The sequence below is a fragment of the Anoplophora glabripennis genome, unplaced genomic scaffold, assembly GCF_000390285.2.
Source record: "Anoplophora glabripennis isolate ALB-LARVAE unplaced genomic scaffold, Agla_2.0 scaffold217, whole genome shotgun sequence".
Lineage (NCBI taxonomy): Eukaryota > Metazoa > Arthropoda > Insecta > Coleoptera > Cerambycidae > Anoplophora > Anoplophora glabripennis.
Window position 1 is genome coordinate 98,328 of NW_019416331.1, and position 25,283 is coordinate 123,610.

A 25,283-nucleotide genomic window follows, 5' to 3' on the forward strand; every position below is an offset into this window, starting at 1 on the left:
TAATAATAATAATATCTCTACTCCTCATTCTAACTACGAGAATTAGCCCAGAAGTCGGAGACTTGTGCGGGAGAGGAGGCGGCATATTATTATTAGGCAGGCCGCATTTGCGCCCAGGAACGACTTATGTTGGTAGGCCCTAACCACCATTCAGTGCAGGAATGAGGGAAACCTGGAAAACCTCATTAATTAGGGGGGTAGTCAAATGCCAACCGGTGTCAATCTCTCACATTGACCCAAGCCAACATTCTTCCACTCTACCATACCTGCACAGAGGGTGCCAATCCTCCGTACAAGCATAGCTAATCTACGGTCTACCGGCCGCGGGAATCGAACCCGGGCAGAAATTTGCACACGATTAAAGGACTGACGCCTTAAACCGTGCGGCTATCGACCGATTAAGGTCTATTAATTATGGTCTATATCATTAATAATTCTTTAAAATTCGGTATTTTTCCTGCTGAATTGAAAATTGTTCTAATTAGCCCTTTACACAAAAAAAGGTGATCACACAAAATTTGAAAATTTTCGACCAATTAGTTTGTTACCCAGTTTTTCAAAACTTTTTGAATGTTATGAATGACAGAATTCAATATATGACCGCAGAAAATTTGTTTATTAAAAATCAACAGGGATATCAAAAAGGCAAATCTACTCCAACAGCGGTATTTCAATTAATTAACACAATACTGGATTCACTAGAAAAAAGAGAGATTCCTATGGGCATTTTTATTGACTTATCAAAAGCGCATGACTGTCTTGACCATAATATATTATATGAAAAACTGTGTATAGACATGGCATTCGTGACTCCGCTCTAGACTGGATAAAATCGTACCTATCTAGTAGAAAGCAGACAGTGACCCTATGCAAAGATGAACAAAGTGCAAGGTCTGATGTTGTTCAAACAACATTGGGTGTACCACAGGGAAGTACTATTGGCCCTCTTTTGTTTATAATATATATAAATGACCTAAACGAAGTAATAAACATAAATAGAAAGTGTGATATTGTGAACTATGCAGATGATACTAATATAATAATGAGCAGGGTGAGCTTTACTCAGCTATTCGAAGATGCAGATAATATATTATCTGAAACAAATAAATGGTTCGCTAAAAATAAACAGATTTTAAATAAGGACAAAACAGGTGTAGTGTAGTACTATTTAAAACCACACATGCACAATATGAAACAATATAACATATTAATTTTACAATGTCACCAATTAATTCAACTCATATAGTACTAAGTTTCTTGGTATTTATATAGACACTGTGCTAAATTTTAAAGACCATGTCCAACATGTTGTTATGCGACTTAATAATGTAATTTATTCTATGAGGATTATAGACCAATACATAAAGCGAGATGCATTGAAAATAGTTTACCATGCTAACTTTGAATCTGTGTTTCGATATGGTATAATTTTTTATGGCAGTAGTTCAAATGCCGAAAGGATTTTTATTATTCAAAAGCGTGTGTTATGAATAATACTAAAAATGAAGAGTAGAGAATCGCGCAGGGGAAAATTCAAGGAAAATAAAATTTTAACTTTCACAGCTGTTTACATACAAGAAATATTATTATTCTTTTTAAAAAAACAGGCATTTGTTCACAAAAATGTCTTCACAACATAACCACCAGACCAGAACTGAGGATTATGCCTATCCGATACACAGATTGACAGTTACAGAAAAAGGTGCCTTTTATAATAGGCCCATTCAGTAAAATTTTTTTATTGCATATTTCAAAAGTTTACCCTTTAATTAGTTAGTATGCCAAAAATCTATTTTTTTGTTTCAACGAGAAATGTGTGAAATAAATTAATGAAAACAGAGCGCGGAAAAACGTTGAGCAACCATTGCCTGACGTCATAATAGNAATATGAAACAATATAACATATTATTTTTACAATGTCACCAATTAATTCAACTCATATAGTACTAAGTTTCTTGGTATTTATATAGACACTGTGCTAAATTTTAAAGACCATGTCCAACATGTTGTTATGCTACTTAATAATGTAATTTATTCTATGAGGATTATAGCCCAATACATAAAGCGAGATGCATTGAAAATAGTTTACCATGCTAACTTTGAATCTGTGTTTCGATATGGTATAATTTTTTAGGGCAGTAGTTCAGATGCCAAAAGGATTTTTATTATTCAAAAGCGTGTGTTATGAATAATCCTAAAAATGAAGAGTAGAGAATCGTGCAGGGGAAAATTCAAGGAAAATAAAATTTTAACTTTCACAGCTGTTTACATACAAGAAATATTATTATTATTTTTAAAAAACAGGCATTTGTTCACAAAAATGTCTTCACAACATAACCACCAGACCAGAACTGAGGATTATTCCTATCCGATACACAGATTGACAGTTACAGAAAAAGGTGCCTTTTATAACTGTTTTAAAATGTATAATAAATTGCCTGCTGATATAAGAATAATTAGATATAATAATTTTCAAAAAGAAAATTTTTAATTTATTAATAGATCTGGAACCATATACTGTAGATGAGTATTTCAATAATAGCTTGTAAGGATGAATTGTTTCTTGAAATCTATTATATACGTATTTCTTTTTTCTATATGGACAGTTATAAAGTTGTTAGTGCTGTAATAGCAAAGCTCTGTTGACGTTATTTTCATTAATGTTACTGGATCTATGCGACTGTTCTTGAAAATAAAGATTATTATTATTATTAATGATTCACCCTGTACACAGGTGTTAAATATTCACAATGTGGAATCTCAAAAAATGAGTTGCATGTCTTTTCTTTTTTATTTGGATAGCTTTAGTAAGTACTTTATCTATACTTGCTCTTAAGAGGTCACTATAGCAAATAGGCAACCAGTAATACATTTTTATAGATTTTATTACACAGTTTGTCTAAATATGAATTAATGCACAAATAAGATTTTCCCCCATTTTAACGCAGATTTTCTGTAAAAAGGACTTAGTTTGAAACTTTTTGTGTAAAGAAACTTGTAATTTACTATGCCGCTTGTGCAAAAGCGGCAAATTACAAATTTCTGTACAACAAAAAGTAATTTGAGTTTCAAACTAACTCCATTTTATAGAAAATCTGCGTTAGAATGGAGGAAAGTCTGTTATTTGTGCATTAATTAATTTTCGACAAACTGTGTAATAAAATCTATACAAATGTATTGCTGGTTGCCTATTTGCTATAGAGCCCTCTTAAACTATCTTTTTATCTAGCCTTGCAGTTAAAATGTTCCTTGATCTGTTGATTTGAGTTGTATAAAGCACGCTTTAGCATTTGCTATAAAAAAAATTTAATTTAATTTAAATTATAATTAATTAATACAACAAATAAAATATTTGCAATTCATGTACATATAAGTAGACTATAATTAGACCAAAGAGAAACTCGTTTCACTATCCTGATTTAGGCTTAAAGTATGCAACACCCATTTGATTTAGGCGAAGTTTGTGACCGATAATAATTTTGATTCAGCCTCTGGCTCTGTCTTGGACTAACCGTTTGCCATGTTGACAGATTATGTCCCACTCTTGCCGACCCTAAGTGACTACTAGCGTCTTGCCCAACTTCAAAGTATGTCGATCTATTATAGTGGGTTTTTCCTCTATCTCCAGTGCTCTCACTGTTTTGAATTAACCTCTGCCTTTGTTCAAGGAGACGGCGACGATGCGCGAGATCGGCACTCGGCGTCACTGTCGTAAAATTACAACTGGCCTCTTTCTGGGCTTTAAAAACTGCACTCCCACTGTTCTGATTTAGCGTCTGTCTTTGGTCAAGCTGGCGACCGATGGTAATATTGCCAGCCGATTTCACTGTGCTAAAATTATGACTAGTCCCCTTCCCACCTTTAGAGAATGTACTATCACTGTTCTGATTTAGCGTTTGTCTTTGTAAAAGTTGACGACCGGTGGTGATACTGTGAGTGCTGAAATCACGACTAGTCTCCTTCTCGCCTTTAGAGAATCTGCTTTCCCCGTTTTGAATTAGTGACTCGCTTTGCACTAAAACAGGATTGATTTCGTTCATTCTATTGGCTCGAATTTGGGACCGGTACTGCCCAACGCCATATTTGCGATTAATTGTTTCTGTTGTTGCAAGATTGCGACTTGCATCTTTTACCATCGTGGGTTCTTGTCTTTGCTTTTGTTCTGCATCGGTTTCATAGTTTTTTGTTTGAGTTTCCGACATGCTTTTCCCTACGTATACATTACTTTTCCCTTCTCTGATCCACGTTGAACCACTTGTTCTGCTCCAAGTCTGTAACTTTTCATCTTCCTTATTTTGTTTATTGCTTCTGTCGACCTGAGTTGGCAACTGGCTTCTTGTTTCTGACTGATCACCTTTTTGCTCTTCTAATCGCGTTTGGCCTTTTGTTCGAGGTCGAGACTGGCTTCTTCCTCTGTTTATGTTTTGCCATTGGCCCCTTCCTCTTCCTCGAGCTCGACCTCGACCTCTTGGTGTCCACCTTGTTTGTGGTTGCTTACTTTCCCCTTCTCGACATTGTGATTGATCTCTTTCACTATTTTCGGTTCCATTTTCTGTCTGGTTTACTCGCCTGTTTTGCCAATAGCCTCTTCCTCTACCTCGCATAACATTTCTTGCTTTGGGTTGATCATTTTCCTGATCCTGAAACTGTGATTGATAATTTCCATTGTTTTCAGTTCGAGACTGGTATATTGTCATAGATGGAATTTGTGATTGGTGTATTTCTCTGACTGGAGATTGTGACCGGCTTCTTCTTTCTCGAGTACAGCTCCTTGGCCTAGACCTTGTTTGTGATTGGACACTTTCTCTATCTGGAGATTGTGATTGGTCTCTTCTTCCAACTTCAAATCCTGTTTGGCTTCTTGCTTGCTTGTTTCTTGTTCCTGACTGGTTTCTTCTATTTTGCCATTGGCCTCTTCCTCTGCCTCGCATCTGACCTCTTCCTCTGCCTCGCTTCCGACCTCTTGATGTAGGCTGATTCTGAGTCTGATTGTTGTCATTCTCTTGCAATTGAAACTTGTCTGTTTCACTACCTTGAGCCGACCGTTGACCTCTCTCTTTAGAATTAGTCTGTGATTGATCACTTCCACTGTCTCTCGAATGTAAGTCACATTCACTGCCTTGACTTCTCGATAAACTTCTTGTTGTAGATCGTGATTTTGATTCACTCCCTCTTGTTCTTCTAAAATATCTTCTGTAACTTTGCCCCGTGTCTCTTCCTATATCTCCAATTTCCAATTGAATTTTGGCTAAAAAAAATTAATTTTGTTTTAATCTAATATATTTTAGTAAAGCTAGGCAGACTACCAGGCTAAAGTACTCATGACTCATGAGTACCTCATAATTATATACTTAAAAAGTACTCGTAAATGTTTGAATATGAGTACTCATTTAAAAAAGTACTCTAAAAAACAAACTTGTACAAAATTTAAACAGTATTCATAGAATTCCGTATACTATCAAGGAATGTTTTCCTTCATAGTTGTAAGGCTTCCACAGTATGTGCTGTTACTTTTAAAGTACTATAATTTTTCGGATTAATATGTTCCTATTTGTTTTTTGACACCCCATTATTTTGCAATTAATAAATATCCTGTTGTGCAGAAACTCACTTTCGTTTTCAATTTTAGTTCCATTTTTTCCATTATTATTACTCCAGTCGTCGCCAAGTCGTAATAACACCTCATGAACATACTCTGTACGCTTAGATCTTTTGGTGCAAGACGCTTTTTGGCAGAATTCTCTTATTTTTATACCATTATATTTTAATTCATACAATTCCTGTAAGCTTTCAAGGATATTCTGAGGTCTTATAAAAATGTCCTCTTCGCTAACATTCGTTGATGATGATAGTGTCTGATTAAAGATTTGTTGGACTGGTTCATATTCTTGTATAAGCTTTTGCAAATGTTGAATGACAGAGGCATTTGATGAGACCCCTAGCGATTTCTCCCTGCAAATGAAATAATAATTTTATTATTAATTTTCTCATTATTAAACATCAATCTCTTGATTGGTTTTATTAACTATTTGACCAATTCTTGTTCTGGAGTATTGTACATATACATTTTGTAAACTTGTATAACTCAAAACACTTACTGCATAATCAAATATTCCATGTATTCCTTATAGGAGTCACTAAATGGTACAATTACATTGCGTTTTAAGAAACGAGCAATTTTCGTACAAATTTCTACTATGGTGTTATATTCCTTCTTTAGTTCATCGTTCTCTTTGTGGCATTTCATTATAAGGCTCCTGGTATTTACTAGAAGCTTTTCTTTACAATGTATCTCTTCTCTTACATTATTATCAACTATTTTGCTTTTTTCCTTTAGTGTTAGATAGTAAACTTGCATATGCGAGGAAAAATCACAATCGCACATCTTACATGCTTTTGTTGAGCAATCAATGACTTCACAATTTAGCAGTTCAGGACTTCCAATTATTTGATTGGAAGTATTACTGAGATAACATGGACTCTGACATACTTGTTTGTAATGCCATTTATTCGTTTCTCCTACCTGGAAGTAAATATGTTGCTTTAAACAGATATGTTGTCTTTGTTGATGAAACATGAAAATGAGTTTTTATATATAAGAATAAAATAATGGTTCAATAAAAAAATAAGTATTTAAAGTTTAGATAGCATGATGGATTTAATATAGTAAATAATTTAAATACAACTTAAATAATTAACATTATTCTTTCAAAGATTAATACCTTGTATATTTCCGTACACTTGCTGTTAGCACATACCATTACAGGATAGCTTAACGGTATTAATTCTATATCAGTAACAGTAACATAAAGTTTTTGTTTGAGTTCACTCAGTCTAAGAGATTCTATATCTAGATCGTCTTTATGTCTTTGAGCAACAGAATCATTTTCAGTTCTACGTTGAGATATTTCAGATAGTAGTTTCGAAAACTGTACCATAAGTCTCCTGACTTCATTGATGGTATTTGTACTTTCTGTGAAATGGGGTTCCAATGGATCGTTTTTATAGTCTCCAATAATATATCTTATCAAACTGCAAAGTTAAAGTTTAAAATTAATTTGTTATGTAATATTATGTATGCTATTAGTCTGTCTTTCATTTTTTTTAAAAAACAAAAATATGTAGGTAACAAAATTTTATACGACACAAACAAATTACGTTTAATAAGAAAGGAAAGCAGTGAACAGCTATGAGCCGTTATTTGATTATGGACTAACTAAACACATCCCAAACTGCATATTAAATATGCGCTACTCCAGCTGCGTCTTTCACTGTTGTACGACAGTAACCATGACCACTATTGTAATCACTTTATATATGTAGGGGTGAGCTGTGAAGAGCCCAATATATTCAGTGTTTTTGAAATGAATTTTGAAATTCGAGTTAAATAGACTGCATATTACAAATTCAACATTTACTTTTTAGTGATTCATAAAACTTTCATAAACTACATTTTTTTACTATGAAAATTCCCAGGGGGGGCACATTAGCCACCACTGTTATACATTAGATGTATAAAAAAATTGGAAAACTTACTTCTTACATTGTTTAACTGATCGATCCCAGCTTTCGCTATTTCTTTGCTTTATAAAATCATCAAATTGAACATTTTTTTTCGTTGAAACCAAATAACGGAAAGCTTCATTGTCAAAACAAAATAGATTTTTGTCCAGGGGAATGTCCACATGATGTTTTGATTTTATATCATCGACAACTTTCTCTAGATTGGGGAAAGTGTCCCCTGGGCCGTAATCGGTGCCTCTGGTATTTGTAAAAATAAAAATTATATTCTTACTGGCCGATTTTTCTAAACGTGAGAGAATCTGCGTCAAGCAATAGTCAAAATAATTTGTTATTCTGGAATTTGTAGGTTTAAACAGATAGCAAATTGCATGCAGTTTATCAAATTGTGCAACATAACTAAGAATATTCTCACAATTCGTATTATCCTGATCGATGCCTCTTACGTCACCAATTCCTGGTGAATCAATTAAACGGATTTTCATAGCACCATTTCTTATAGGAAATACATACGATTTCACATCTTGAGTTGCCGACATACCTGTGTCAAGGCATTCATTTTGATCTTTGGGACCAGTTTGGATTGTATGATATTCTCCATACTTATCCTGTACTGTATATTTTAATGGGATCAATGCTATTAGCTCCTGTTTCTCAGCTATTTTGAAATCACTGTATGTTAAATAATTTATAATTGAATTTATGAATGTGGATTTTCCTACTCCTGTTTCTCCAAGTAATAGGATGTTTATAAATGTGTTGTCCTTGGTTGTGACATTCTTTGTTTTTTCTGACAATTCATTTAAACAAAACATAATTTCTTAATGGTTCTGAAAAAGATAAATAATATTTTATACATTAACCACACATTTTTATGATCTCTTATTCTCCTATTTTACTTTAGAATATAAGAATCACCACTCTCCAGAAGTTCAGATGATCACTATTTTATATTTAGTTTACGTTAGATGGTGAATTTACTTCATACCATTTCAAAAATATTGTACTGGACTGAGAATTGCAAAAACTGTTCATTATTATCTTGAAAAAAACCAAGGTTTAACTTACTTTTAAATAAAAATTAGCTGATATATCTTGAAGATAGTTGTAATAAAGACGTTTTCAAATTATCACAATAAATTGATATATATTTCTATCGCATATACTGTAGTTATGTTAGATATAGAATAGATATCATATCAGAACAGATTAAATGAATTATAATATCAAATCAACACTTATTGAACATATGAATACGGTATATATTCTCGATAATTTAACGAACTGGATATATAAATGATATAAATAGTGGTAAAATACATGTTCAAGGTGATAGCCAGGTTAAATATTTAGGGGAAGTCCCCAGAGCTGCTTTCAGTCACATAACAATTTTTCAGTAGCAAAATATCAGGCTCCTGGAACATATAGTTTTTTCTATTCTGGGCTCGTGGTCCACAAGGCTGTTATTCACCACATTCATCGTTGCAGAATATTTATTTATTATTATGAACGTGTTGGTCTCGTCTAATTTCCTGCGTACGCACAGAGTACGTAATCACTAATAATTAATCACAAAAATATTTTGTGAGCTTAGGTTATGTTGTTTAATTTTGTTTACTGTGGCTTGTGGCATAGCATGTAGCATGGCAATGCAACACAAGAAATTTAAAAGTAACTAGTTTTCGCGTATGTGCATGAACGAATGTTAAATTTTTGTCGCATTTCGTAAAATCGTTAATCGCAACTCGCTGCTGCATGAACTTACCTTTAGACGAACTCTTGTTCAAGGTCGCTAAAGAAGAAGGTTGCTTACAAATATCTTTAATAAATAAATATCCATGTGTTGCTTACAAACTTTGATCTTGAGTTGTCCAATAGCAATGCAGCATTTCAATTTAAAAGGAACTTCAGCAATTTAAATTCAGATTCTAGGATCAAAATGAAATAATCGCAAACGCATTATTTTAATAATCGGATTATCAGGTTATTCATGATTGTAATGGAATGGTAACAGAGACAACCACGGTAATTTGGATTTTTTATTCGAAATTAAAGACACATATAAAACAAGTGATTATTTAGAATTGTATCGATTGTATCTATTAATTTTTTTTACCTCAAGTTGATAATAAAAATGGAATAATGCCATTTGGTTTTATAAGCCACCCTATTGTATATCTAATGATAATGCTGTTTAGAAATTTCTAGTAATTATTTGTTATAGTCGTTACGATATCAGTTGGAACCGCATAAAAACATTTAACTCATATACTACGGAATCCATAGGCATCCAGAAAAATTTTGTTCTGACTCATTTAGAAACAACATATTCCGAGCTATATTCCTACCTATTTAATTGACGATATTCTCGAATCTTTTGTAAATAATCTTCCCAAAGTGCAACTATACGTCGTGATTCCATAATTACCATACGATTGTCACGTTTTTTATGTTTAAAACCGCATTGTAATAAAACATGGTGTAAAGTATCTAAAGATTTATAATTACAATCAGGATTGTCACTTAATTTATCTCGAATCATATTTAAAGTAGGAACTTTATTTTCTTTATACATATAAATTGTGCGCCGTATTACATCTCTGGTAAAATCGTCAATATTCTTTAATTTTGTATTTTTCCGTTTCTTCTTTGTACCGTGATTAATAACGTCTCCTTCTTTAATTACGCGATAAATTGTCTTTTTTGATATCTTGACTAATTCGCTAATTCGTTTCCTAATTTCTTTATCACATTGTTCACTATTTTCTCTTTTCAAACATTCATATATCTTTAAAATAATACGTAGACATGGTACGTGTAAATCTTTGTTTTTAAACTCTGTTCCGACACTTTGAACCAAAACCGGCTCGACTATTTGGGGATTTTCCCGGGTTATTTCATTATCTTCCGTTTCAAAGGGTCTCCAGAAAGTCATGCTAAATTACTAGATAATTACATAATATTTATGTTAATAACTATTACCCTTTACTGGTTACGATATGAACAAATATTAATATTAACTAATCATTAATAATACGTATTATACCAAAAATAAATATACCACGCCAAGCACTGCTCTCTACGGCACTGACAAAGCCAAGTGAACCGCGTTTGACACCAAACTAATTATAACGAGCGTTCAAATAAAAATGTAGTCAAGTTGGTTCTGAAAATTTGGACGTAGGGCGTAGCGTATAGCAAATGAACTTAAACGTCATCTGTCAAAGCGCTATATCGCTGCTTTGTTATTGAAACTGACAGCTGCTATACAGCTCGTTGAGAAATGAGGTTAAGTTGGTCGCTATGCCCTACGTCCAATGTGTCAGAGCCAACTTCGACCACGTTTTTATTTGAACGCTCGTTAGAAAACCACGCAAAAAAATATTTACGACCTAGTGGACCAATACAGGTTTGCTTTGACGAACAGCGTGCTGTTGTCGATTCTCCATCAGGCAGACTGGTCTACCAATACCGGACTCGCTCAATGACTATTCGAGTATAAATTACGAGACACATCATGGCTAAAGCATAGGAAGAAATTTCAAGAGAAGTAATTGATATCGTAACAACTATACTATGTTATCAAGTAACATCTACATACAAACTTCTTAACATCCTTTTTAGCGCATAAAAGATGCATCTTTGCATACAGGCGAGTCTACTTAAATAGTCTTGTTTTGAACCCTAAAATATGGAAATTCCAGGTATAATGGAATATTGTAACATCCTGTATCTGGGTCTCGGTTAAAAAAATGCACAAAATTATTTTTTCTATAATTTTTATTTTTTTTACATTTTTTCTTTTATTGTAGATAAAATTATTAAATGACTTTTCTTAATATGTGATTATAATATAAATTTCTAAAACAATAATCTGAACTTTCTACCACTCACTAAATTTTATTTTCTAAAATAAAAATTGGAACATAAATAATACATTTAATATAGACATACATATTTTTGATAAAATGATAGTAACAGTAACAAATTAAATACATAAGAATCAACCCCGTTTGTTCATTTTCTAAAGTATATGTTTTTTTAAGAGACAAGAAAAAAAATATCTACGGCTAATAAATACTGCGGCTTAATCCAAATTAGAATCTGAGTCACTATCTGCATTCACGTTCTTCTTTTTAGGAGAAACGTTTTTAAACTTTTGGTTGGTGTTTTTTTGTCCTCTCCCTCCCCTAAAATTTTTTTGTCCCCTATTATCGGTGTAACTATGTGGAGGCCTGTTTTGTGACGGCCTCTGATATTGCCTTGGTCCGGGCATGTTAGCTTGGCTGTGGTAATCATCGTAAGGTCTGCCACTGAAATGCGGAGGTTCAGCATAATGCCGAGGTGTGGGTGGGTAAAAACCTCGTTGGTAAGGGTCCCTAGGAGGCGCAGAATGTGGTGGGGGAAAATTTCCTGGAGGTCCTGGCTGACCCTGTGGTGGCCTGTTTACCGTTACTTTAAATTCGTAGCCGTCAGTGCTGTATCCATCTCTGTCACGCTGAGGCATGTCTGAAAATATACATTTTGAAAACAATATTTATTTACTATAATGTGTCCGTATGTTTGAATGACCCTATAATATTTTCTCGACTGTCAGCCAGGCAGTTCTTGGGCCAACCATCGGTTAGTCTCAAATCACCCAAGTAGGTCTCGCAATTCACTAAAGGATTTTTTATCTAAAAATGACTTGATTCCGAGAAACAAGCGTTTTCGAGTTAACACGAGTTTTCGTACCATAAATATTGCTCACGCAGGATCGCACTGCCAATGACATCTGCTACAAAATGTTGAAACCGTCACTTTGAAAGTACCTACTTCGCTGTCGGACTTAATAAAACATCTTTGACATCTTCAAAGATGTGTCGAAAATAAATATTAATCAAGACTGATTTTTGTTTTATGTATGTCTTTTGATATTTAGTGCTTTATTCAATAACGGAAAATTTGATTATTATTGCATACGAACTTAATATTAATTTGATTTCCTGTCTTTTGATGTAACACAGGTCTTTATTAGGTTTTCCTTCATTACATTTTCCTTTTTCTGAATATAATAATTTTACAATTTAATTACCATGTTGGTCCAAAACTGTCCATTTTAAGACAAAGGCCTAAAGCTGTTGAAATCATTTATTGGAAGTTCAGAATGAACTAGTTCTTATTTTTTCAACAGAATCATTAACGATTATGTCAAAAGCATGCTGCTTGCCAACATTTTTTCTATTAAAAAGCATTGGAATCAAGATGCAACATAAACTAATTCATCCACAAATCAAATGTTTCAGAAGCAAGCAAAACTCAGTTTTTCAAAAGTCCAGAATCTCCCAGTGGAGAAAATTGTTCAAATTATTTGAAAAATCACTCTCATTCAAAAATGCAAAGTTTTTGTCTAGTTTTTGACATTTGTTGTAACTGTTTCGGCACAAAGGATGATATTACTTAATCATTCAAAGGGGATTGTTTCATCATGATTTCTTTCTTTTTTTTTAAAGGACTGATGAAACAAAATTGTAATAATGTCCTGTTAATATAGAATACAGGATATCAAATAAAGATTGTGATATTATAGAACTATTAATTAGTGCTGGCAAAAACTGGAAAAAAATGAAAGCGGCTAACCGGGTTCCGTAAAAACTGATTTCAGATAAAACAGGTTAGCCGAATAGTGGTTAAAACCAGATATTCTAAAATCGGTTATTCCAATAACAGGTTACTCGAATAATGGCTAAAACCAAATATCTCAAAATCGGCATTTTGAAGAGATATACTTAATGTTATACAGATATTCACATATTTTAAATTTTAATGTAAAATCTAATGTTAGTTAATGTTATCTAATGTAAAATCTAATCAATTAAAAATTAAAACAGTTACACTGTGGTTCTTTAACTTATTATTTATGGGTGTGGGTGATTGTTTTTTTTTATCAGTCTGTGTCCGTGTCCCAGGTTAAAATATAAAAATAAATTATATTTCCCTTAATAGTTTAACCCAATTTTTGTAGTAGGTTTATACTATTACGCCAATTTCATGTATTACCTTTTGAAAAATACTTAGTAAATGAAAACCCAAGTGATTTCCCCAGCAGTCGTGAACAATTTTTTTTAAACAATAAAAAATTGCAGAAAAAGAACATTTTTTAATTTTTTTTTATAATATCTTGAAAAATAATGATGGAATTGTCATACTCTCAATAGAATTTTTGTAGAGAATAAAAAAACCTATAAAATGGTTTTTTATGAGACCCGATCGGTTCATTTTTTACAGAGATAATCTAGAAAAACCACTAAAATAGACCTTTTTTCAAAAATTCGTAAACCCGTCAAATTTGAAGCTGGAATAACAATCTTGCAGAAAATGACATATAATAATATGTAGTTCAATCGTGCGCAAGATGGTTTCTGTCCGATGCATAGTTTTTGCACAATTGCATCATAAACAAAGTACGGCCTTTTTTTGCACATCGTGGCGATTTATCACAAATGGTCTGATTTAAATTCCGAAAACCGCATCTGAAAGTAGACGACAATATCTCCAATTTTTATAACTCGGAAGTTCGCCTTGGTGATGGGAAATATGCTAAAAATGCCCTTGAAAGTCGCCCGAAAGGATCGAAAGTACGCTTGAGCAGAGTTGGGTACGACACAGAAAAATGTACGGTGGATTTGATGCACTAAAGAATTGAATAATAAACGCTATCTGATTAATGAATTGTAATTTTTATTATCGTTATACCTACATCAAAAGCAATAATTCAGTATATTAAATTAAAAAGGGTGATGCTTTAAATAAACCCACCATACCCGTAGATTTTTCTGTGATGAAATCAATAATTTTCAATCTACACAAAAACAGTTAACTTTGGGTGTAGGAAACTATAGTATCATTTTAAAGTAAATATAATTGTGCATCCACTAAGTAATAATATACAGGGTGTACCATTTGAAATTTTTGAGTAAATTCAACTTGTCACAACATTGGCCACACGTTTTTCAACAGACTGTATGAATTTTTCCAAATTTGACATAAACTGGTTGAATTCCATTGCTTTTAAATTATCCATGCCAAATTTCATTAATAAATAAAGCAAAATGTCGGAGTTATTCTATATTCAAAAATGACTTACATCCCTCAATTTTTTTCGAAAATTAATAATAACTTAAAAACTGTCAAATTTTGGTACATAGTACCTTGTAAGAAAATAGTCTAGAATTTGCCGTAGAATTAAAAGATCCATAATTATACATAGTGTTCCATTTGAAATAACAGACCTGATGATGACATCCGGTATAAGCGGAAGTGCGAGGAAGTTGACACTATTTTCATTAAATAGATCTTTTTGATAAACCCCTGTATACAAATTTTCAGCTTTCAATTCTGACTACTTTTTAGGATAATCCTACTGGGCCCTCTTCGTGATACACCCGGTATAATACCGTAGTTTTTAGTCACAGAAAAGTTGCAAGCAAGTTACTAAATGTTTACTTTTTGGTTTTCAATGGAAAAAAATATTTTTACATTTCAGGGGTTTTTTATTTAAAAAATTAAATAATGTCCAAATCAACACTAACCTCGTCCATCACGCCTTGCATCGTAAGCATTCCGATCATATCTGTAATCGGGTCTTTGATCTCCGTAAGGTTGATGTGGTGGATAACCTGGATGGTAGTTTCCTGAATGACCTGGATAACCATAATTTGGCCAAGCAGCATCGTGGGGAGGGAACTGTGGCCCGGGATAGCTATGAGGAGGATAGTTTGGTCTACCATAATCTTGGTAATCATACGATGGGTTCTGTGGGGGAGGATGATATGGTCTTGTGGGAGGTACATCATGATACGCTGGGGGTGGACTCCGATTTCTTGCCCTGTCCCGAGTTTGCGACTGGCCTCTTCCTCTTGGCTGTTGGTTGTAGCTCCTCTGGTTTGCATCAGCTGCTGAAAAATATTTGCGGTTTCTAGAAAACTTAATTGATATGGTTTCCAAGAAAGAATAAACTGGGGCATGGTTTTATGCAGATTCTAGATACAGTAAAATATACTTTTCACAATTAAACCAACAACCTATCATTATATAAAGCCATTTTAATGATAACAAATTGAAACGCCAGTAAGTTTACTTTAATATATTAATTATTATTATATTAATTTAATGTTAAATTATTTGTAAATTTCATAAAAACGTAAATAAGTGATTCAATGTCAAACTCTACTTGTGGCATACTTTTTTGAGCAATTCTTCCGTACTATCACAGATAGACCCATGCTCTGACCCATGTAACCTTTATATCCAAGTCGAGCCTGTCAGAGAAGAACACAAAAGTGGAACTCTCGTCAAAATCCTTTGTTCCAGTGGAATAAAATTCTGTGACCGTCAAGCCATAATTTTGGCAAAGCAGGAAGCATAAAACAGTTGCGATATATTTTCCAATTTAAAATAGATACTTGGCGAAAGTCAATGTATTAATTTGAAAATTAAATTGTATGTATATTTAACTGCATAAAATTTAATCCATTATAGCATGGTTTTTTCACTTTCTACCTAAAATAGTTATTTACAGTACTAGTCTGTTACGGTACATATAAGTCACGCTGGGAAATGTTTCCCAAGTGACTTATATGGCGTAACACACGAGCGCCAATAAAAATTTTATCCAACACTTTCATAGAATTTCTTTTTGATAATAAATAAAAGTAACTTAAAATTTAAAGTTGTCAATGTCAGAAAAAGTAATTTAACAAAATGAATGTATTTTTAAATATTACAAAGGATGTGAGAGTAAACAAACACAATTTTTTGAGTTGAAATCACGTTGAAATCCTAAAACCAAGACTGAAAAAGTGGAAAATGTAGAAATTCCATCTGAAATTTTAGAAAAAGCTAATGCGGCTACTGCAGGCATCATTCCGGAGAAATCAAAATCTATAAGTATACAACAAAGAACTGAAGGAATTTCAAGATTGGAAAATCAAACGGGTGAAAGGCGTAAATGAAGATGTCTTGCCGGCTTATTTTTTCAATTTAAGTGAGAAATTAGCTCCATCCATATTGTGGACTAAATATTCCATGTTGAAGTCAACTTTGAGAGTTTACAAGAACATTGAAATTTCTAAATTAGGAAGACTAGTGGCATTTCTAAAGTTTAAGCACAAACATTTTCAACCAAAAAATTCCAATGTCTATGAAAGAACAAATCGAACAATTTTTGCGTGAAGCCCTAGACGAAGATCATCTTATGAATAAGATAGGTTCTACTGAATAGTTTAACTGAGTTATATTTATTAAATTTGTTGTTTTTAGGTGGCGTTGATATTAGGAGTTTTTGGCGCTTGCCGTGGCGAGGAACTGACCCATCTAAGCATAGACAATATAGAGGACAAAGGGCAGTATATCCACATCATGATTTCAAATACGAAAACGAACAAACCATGAAGCTTTGCTGTGTTAAATGAAGGATTTTGTGTTAATCCAATTGAATTAATTGAAAATATTCTAAGCCAAGGCCTCAAAATGTGCAGCATTTTGCAATTTTCAAAAGGGAAAATGTACACGTCAATGTGTTGGTATTAATAAGCTATCAAAAATCCCTAATGTTGTTGCGCGATTTTTGTGATTGACAGATTTGCTTGCAAATGATTCCGATAATGCTTTGGCATCATATTACGACTTACCATAAATATTAATGTTTCAAATAAAAACTAGAAAAATAATTTCTATGTCACTAGTGGGTTATAAATCATAACTCACTAGTGACTTATAGGCCACATTATTCTTTTAAAACCAAAGAAATTATAGTATTATATACGAGTGTTGGTACCAGCGTATTGGTGTGCTGTCTTACCGAGACATCAAAACCGTTGTGTGAGTGTCATCGCTCTTATTTCATTCAGCTAATTGTCATTAGAACGGATAAAAACTAATAAAATGGATGGATTAGGTAAAATTGCAACTAGACCAAAATTTTTAAAACAAAGGTAATTTCCAAAAAGATTTCAGCTTGATATTGAGGTGAGTTTTGCTTCTATATTTTTCTCTGTGTAAAAATATATTGTTATATTTAAAAAATAAGTTTAGGTTATATTCTTCAAACACAATGTTCAACTTCCTTTTTTTTTGAAAATATTTAATAGATTTACTATTTATCGCTGATCAAATCATGCTGAAGTACTTACATTTATTAACGTTCTTATTTTTCTGCTGAAACGTATTTTTATTCACGTTTTTATTACCCTCCTTTTTCTCTTTCTTTGTTCTGTCCTCCTCTAGTTGCTCTAACACCTCATGGACATACTCCGTGTTCTTATGCTCCTTACCACGTGACCTCTTCTGGCACTCATAAAGTTCCTTAATCTTCTTACCATTGTGTTTCAGTTTATATAATTCCTGTATACTGTCCTGAATCTTCTGAGGTGTTACCAGCGTATCGGTTTCACCGAGTTTCTTTTGTATTGCGAGGGCCTCATCGAAGGACTGTTTGGCTTCCTCGTATTCTTGCAAAACTTTTTGTAAGTGATGAATAACGGACATCTTCGACAAGACACCCAGTGCTCTCTCACTGCAAAAGAATATACCAACTGATGGCAACTCAGCAAAATTAAATACGGCCAAGTTCCGTTATAACTAAGCTGCGGGAGTAAATCGTAAATTCCAGAGTTGTATTTTGTTTTTATTTAACAGATATAATATATTGTCACACAGTAGTGTAATTTGGAAAAAATCCATAACGAAAAGTAGGACACATTTTTAGCGATTACTAAAAAAATCATGTTGAAATGTAAATTGAATTGACAGTGTCCAGCTATTAAGTTTTAAGACTGATTTTATTGTGGCGAAATGCGTGGCGCTATCTATGTGCAGTCAACAGAACTGCGCGGTGGGAAGCCTTCCGAGCGTTTGAAAATTTCATCAGTATACGTGTATGCACCATGTTATAACTGTGTACACATATATTTATTTATTATCTCTTTTGATACGTCACAGTTATAACCAGTGGCGGCTCATCAGGTGACGTTAAAATTATTTTTATCTTTTTTTATAATTTAGGTATAATTCCATACTGAAAATGTATTGTGTTTGTTTGTTTAGTACGCAGAAATAAACAGAATAGTGAAAGCTTTCTAAAAAAACATGGCCTTCGTTGAGCACGAACATCAACCTCGTACCATACAACATATAGTATACGCAAGTGATGCAGATCGAAATCAGTCTGTATTCTGCTTCTCTTCGAAGCGCTGTTTATGGCGGTTGTCATGGCAACGAGGCGGCCAACACAGGAATAAACTACGGCGTGGGGGAACGAGTGACGCAGAAATTGAAGCAGCATTGTCATCGCCCATCGCCTGCCTTTAAACAGTTTATACAAGACACGTCGCCCAGTGCATGATTATAACGGTTCTTAGTTAATATTTGTTTTGTATTATAATTGTAGAAATGTTTCCTATGTATGATCCAGTATGTATTTTATTGGAAACGCCATTTTCCAGGTGGAAAAATAAGGACAAAAGGGATTTTTTAAATTGCGAGAGACCTGTGCCTTATTCTCTTGATATGGAAAAACGGGGAAGTCAAAAGACAACATGTACGTTCGAAAGTATTCGGAGTATAAGTGGTTGTGTGGAAGTGTTTATTTAAGTCTGTTCTGGAGTTGTGGGGAGGGTAGCAAAGCTAAAGCACTTAGGCCCCATTGGGCCACTTATACTTCCTCCTATTAGAGAGATCAATCCACCCGAGCTGCCAACTAGCCTATTACATTGAAAAAGGTGGTGACATTGCTCAGGATGATCTCTCTAATGTAGGCCATTGAAGGCCGCCGAAGTGTATATTTAAAAAAACTTTTCTCTACTTTGTGTTTAATTGTGGATGTAAAATCGGGACTGTGGAATAAGGAGGGATTTAACAATTTTGGGAACGTCACGCGAGGCTGTCGTAACCACAAAGCTTCTTTGGAACATACATGTGCGTTAATGTTCGCAGAAGTCCACAAGCCAAACTAATATTTCTATTTCTTTATAAAATCTAAATGAAAATCCTTCTCACAAACGTCAGTTTTTCGGTAATATTGCAAATTCAACTAAAAATTTCCAGATTCATTTAAAGCAATTTGACTTTGAAAGCTTTCGCCTGCGGCGCTTTTTTTTTTCAATGAATAAGCTTCACCTATTCTCAATGTTACGTGCTGCCACTGGTTATAACCCAAATTGACTGTCTGTTTCATGTTAAGAAAACAAAATGGCCTGAAAATTTAAAGAAAAACTTACCGTATAATCAAATATTCAATATATTCCTTATAAGAATCGCTGAACGGTGTGATGGCATTATTCTGCAAGAAATGTGCAAATCTAGCACATGCTTTGATAATTGTGCTGTGCTCCTTCTGTAGTTCATCTTTTTTTATAGAAATATCTTGTATCAACCTCCTAACGTTCCGCAAAATCGTCTCTTTACTGTCTATATTTTGTTTTATATTGTTGTCGATTATTTTTCTATCTACCGTTTTTGTTAGAAAATACACATGCATATGCACTGAAAAATCACACTGACATTGTATGCATGCTTTTGTGGAGCGGTCGATAGCGGCGCAATTTACCAGTTCAGGACTGCCTATTATTTCTTTAGGAACATTTGTGAGATAACAGGGATCGTGGCATCTTTGTTTATAATGCCATTTATGCATTTCTCCTACCTAAAAGAAAATAAGTTTTGTTTGTAGATATTAAACATGAAAATTAATTTTTGCAATGGCTTGTTAGTAATGAGTGAAAAATAATCAGCAAATAACATGTAATAATGATCTGGAATAAGTAAATAGAAACCGATGTATTAATTACTATTTTGTAATGTTGCAATTTTAAAGATATTTTTTTGTTCCCAAATTTCAATTTAAAAAAATATTAGTGTAGTAGTACCATTTTTGACATAGAAACTTACCTTATATATTTCCGCACAACCTTTGCTAGCACAGACTGTAACAGGTTGAGTTAATTTTATTACATCTAAATCGATAACGGGCATGTACAGTTTTTGCCTCAATTCTTCTAAAGTGCTAGAATTCAAATCTAAATCCTCCTCATGCCTTCGCAGAACAAATAAATTGTCATTGATAAGTTGAGATATTTCAGCAAGTGGCTGAGACAGCTGCACAATAAGTCTACGGGCTTCATTGATCGCAGTTGTGCTTTTTATGAAATGTGGCTTCAGCGGAGGCTGTTCTGAATCTCCCACAATGTACTTTATTAACCTGAAACAAAAAATTAGGTTTTTATACTGCACATTAACTCTTGTGTACTTTGCCACTGGGAGCTTAAACCGGGTCAACTAGAGTCAGCATATTGTTATATTCCTGCATTATCAGCTTTGTCAGTTGTTTTTACAACTTACCGACATGTTATATTAAATAAATAAAAGGAGTTTATGTTTTAAAATAATTTTGGTTTATTATATTACAAAGCTATTATGAAAACAAAACAATCTGTGGTTCTTATTAACATTAATTATAAATAAAATAATCTCTTAAAAGTCCTGCTACAAAAACCTTACTCACCCTGTATATAGTGTGTAACTAAATTGTTTAGCCAAACGTTAAGGGCTTATTCTGCATTAAATTAACAAAAAAAAGTTCTACATATCTGCAAATTTGTTACATACATAAAATATGACTCACTTCACTATTATGACAGAATACTGAAGGCTTTACAAAACTGATTTCTTATTGTATATTGCTCATAAAACGATAAAATGTTAGGCTATGTTTAAATCATTTCTGCTAAAAGTGTCGAAACATCAAGTTATTTTTTAAATAAAAATATGCAAATAACCGTGTTAATATATGTATGAAAATAGTATATTGTGCAATAAGTGCGGTAAGTTGTCTATTGCCCATGAGAGCGGAGTTGAGCGCTCATCGGCTCAAGTGGGCAATAGACAAAGAATTCATTATCTGTATCTGTATCACTTTCTGGTACAGCTGTACGACTTTTAATCATGTTTTTACAGAATTTAATTTATTGATTTTCAGATTTTTATTCAGTTTAGGTTGACATAAATAACTATCAACTGTTATTTAAATGTAACTTTTTTAAAAATAATATTTTCGAGTGTTTTTTTTAATTATTCATTAAATGAAAAATCAAGAGATGGTTCTAGCAGAGATTTCGGGTAGTTTATTTAAATTTTACGTGTTTTATTGTCAATTCACGGACGACAAGTGTGACTACTACACGTAAATAAATAGAGTAGCTATTTACTATTCTAAAAATAAGCAAAAAGATAGGACTTATCCCTCATAAGTAATAAAAAAAAGTATTACTTATATGGCTTCCCCTAATTGATTTTTTCAATTTAAAATAAACCACGTTTTCATTAATATTGTACACCTTGTATCTCAAGAAAAAAACATATCCGGATACACAGGAACTTTATTGTGTTTGCAAAATTTGTCATTAAAATTTGATCAAGTATTTTAGTTACAACCTATACATTCTTTCCACATAACAGAAAAATAATCTATTCAATTAAACATTAATATGAAATAAAAATTGACTTACTTGTTGCACTGTTCAGCGGAACGCTTCCAACTCTCCAAATTTCTTTGTTTTATCGAATTTTCAAATTCGATATTTTGTTTAATAGCAGCCAAATACCGGAAAGCTTCATTGTCAAAACAGAACACGTTCTTGCTCAGGGGAATGTCCACGTGTGGTGGCCTCGATTTTATATCATTAATAACCTTTTGCAGACTCGGAAAAGTCTCACCAGGTCCATAATCGGTACCTCTGGTATTTGTGAAAATAAAAATGATATTTTTACTAGCCGATTTATCTAGACGCGAGAGAATCTGAGTCATGCAATATTCAAAATAAACTGTTATCCTAGGATTTGTCGGTTTGAAAAGGTAGCAAACCGCATGTAATTCATGAAGTTGTCCGATGTAACTGAGAATATTGTCACAGTTTATGTTATCCTGCTCGATACCCCTAACGTCGCCAATTCCTGGAGTGTCGATCAATCGGACTTTTAGTGTACCACTCCATATAGGGAACACATATGATTTTACATCTTGGGTTGCCGACATCCCAGTATCAAGACATTCATTTTGATCATTTTCAGACCCAATCTGGACTACATGAGATTTACCATGTTTGTCCTGCACCTTGCACTTCGAAGGTATCAACTTCAACAAATCCTCTTTTTCTGCCTTTTTAAAATCAGCATGTTGTAAATAATTTGCAATGGAATTTATAAATGTGGATTTTCCTACTCCTGTTTCGCCAAGTAGTAGAATGTTTATAAACGTATCATCTTTGATTTTAAGATTCTTAGTCTGTTTTGATAAATCATCTTTGGATGTCATTTTTCGATTGATCTACAACAAGCAAAAATTTTGGTGTAAGTATAATAAATAGATTTTTATATGCATCTGTCTTTACAACAACCAAAAATATTCCCTACTTCTTACATGTTTGAGGTTTCATTTTCACTTTTTATACAGGGTATCTGGTAAAAAATAGACCAAACTTCAAGAATAGCTCCTTTGGTTGAGAATAAACTGATTTATTAGATCATCACTCTGGTACAATAATTTTGTTGCACTAGAAGGTTTATTATTTAATTCTTTTATTTCCACTATTTTGAAAATATTTCAATAACATTTAATATAGGAAAGTTTTTGAGGTAGCCAAATATGAAGCAAATTTTTTAACTAAAACATTAATATCGTCAAATTTCAAAAAACATTTGTGTTTCCTCAAAATCTCTAAAAACAGAACAAAATTGGCAAAAAAGCAAGACTGTTTAAAGTTTCTAGGTATATTTTAGATAAAAATAGGCTCACATTTATATTTTGCATCATATTTTTTCTACCTCAAAATTTGCCTTGTAATTTTTTATGGAATCAAAATTGTACTAAGGTAACTTGATCTAACTCAGTTTATTTTGACAAATATGCTTGAAGATTGTTTTTTTTTCAAAGAACATCATCCTGTATAAGATATGTTTTTTTTAAACTTGATACTACATTTCAAGCAATGATTGTGTACTTGAAATTAAAGAACCTATAACGTACTTATTTATCTCTATGTACATACATATCTAATGCATATATCAACACAAACAGACATAAATAAATAAGTATAATAACATGCACTTATAATTTTCAAACATATCACTTGAAGAATTTAGCAATTCAAAATGTGATACAATTACCTATTTCATTAATCACTATAAAAAAATAGAATTACCTAAAACTTTTTTGTAAAACTGAAAGGTGTTTAAACTTGTGTTGTATTGTTTAGTTTCTAAATCAATATTTTGATGTGATAAAACATCAAAAGGCATCAGACTAAAGATAAATAATTTTCAAATAATAATATTCAGTTATCTATTAATCCTTGGCAACAAATGCTTTTATCTACTGTTGTTACCATTATTGCTCAGATAAAAATTATTAATTTTATTTAACCTTGAAACAACTTGATGTGGTTTCACCAATTATTTGTTATCACACGCATTAATTATCTACACACTTATAAAATGAAAATGAACAAATAAGGAATATTTATAACCTGTCAAATATAAATAAAAAAAATTGTAATAATCTATATACAATATTTGACTAATATTTTTAACATTTTTGCCAGAAATAGAATCTGTTATTTATATTTCAGTACCTACCAGCAACAAAATCTTATGAAATTGGTTTTAGGTTAAGTCTATAGGCATAGGTTATACTTCCCTCTTGCCTCTTGCAACTCCTTTGTTAGGTACTATTAATAGAATAGGTAGGTATTGAGCTTGATATTAGACATAAACAAAAATAAAAGTTAAAATCTCATAATAAATGGAATAAAAATGAAAAGAAACTTTTATAACTAATTTAATTACTTACCTGCTGTTGCTGATGCACTAATTTCAAAAAATGCTAGCTACAAAAATAAATTTCAACGAAAGTATATTACACTCAAAGTGAAATAATCTGATATTCTGATATACTACGTCTTCTATACAACGAGTTCTATTTTAATAGAATCCCTACGTGTGAAAACCCAATTTCCTGCTGTGGCAGGGGAATCACGTAAGTTTGAACTTTGAAGTGCGAAAACAACGTGAAATTATCTGTATCTCAAACAGAACACAAAACCGTAACTAGCCACAATGCTCACTAGGCATTTCATAGATTGGCAAGCATCTTAAATTATTAGCATACCGTAATGTAGCTTTAGAACCTTTTATTTAAGAATCTCCTTAAAGTTATTTTATATCGTAAAAGCTATTGCTCATAGAAATTACATTAATATTATAATTGTAACGAATTAAATCACAACGTAACGTTGACGTTACCTTTGCTTACGCTGGGACAATATTGACCTTCGAGCATTCACTACCGGAGGTAGCACGCCATTGCGAAAAGTGTGGCTAAGTGTGCGAGAGAGACAGAGAATAGCTGAGTATTTGCTGTCCCACTCTAGCACGCCGCGATTGGTTGGAGCATGCATTTCCAACCAATCGTGGCGTGCTAGAGTGAGACAGCAAATACTGAGCTACTGTTGGTTCCTGTCGCACACTCAGCCACACATTTATTTCGCAATGACATGCTATCTCCATTCTCCAGTAGTATCAAAGATTAATTTATCCTCTTTGGAGTATATGCTCGAAGATGTTGACATAGAAATTTTCTATACTGTGTAAAAACCAAATCGGGCAGAAAATTTAAATTGCTCAGAAGTATGTACTTTTCCAAAAACTATTTGTTTCTGTTTTTACTAATG

General features: G+C 32.8%; 1 protein-coding gene across 1 annotated transcript; it reads right to left on the reverse strand.

Annotated features, from left to right (window-relative positions):
- Positions 1-3,175: 3,175 nt before the first annotated feature.
- Positions 3,176-24,596, reverse strand: LOC108905325. Its single transcript, XM_018708142.2, has 13 exons — positions 24,404-24,596; positions 22,065-22,882; positions 20,449-20,758; positions 19,779-20,203; positions 17,694-18,076; positions 15,093-15,458; positions 11,611-12,030; positions 9,287-9,340; positions 7,537-8,341; positions 6,723-7,032; positions 6,099-6,523; positions 5,612-5,952; positions 3,176-5,248 (listed from the first exon to the last, which is right to left on the reverse strand). The coding sequence occupies exons 2-13, from the start codon at positions 22,868-22,870 to the stop codon at positions 3,426-3,428; spliced, it is 6,468 nt and encodes a 2,155-aa protein (XP_018563658.2). The 5' UTR covers positions 22,871-22,882; positions 24,404-24,596; the 3' UTR covers positions 3,176-3,425.
- Positions 24,597-25,283: the final 687 nt, after the last annotated feature.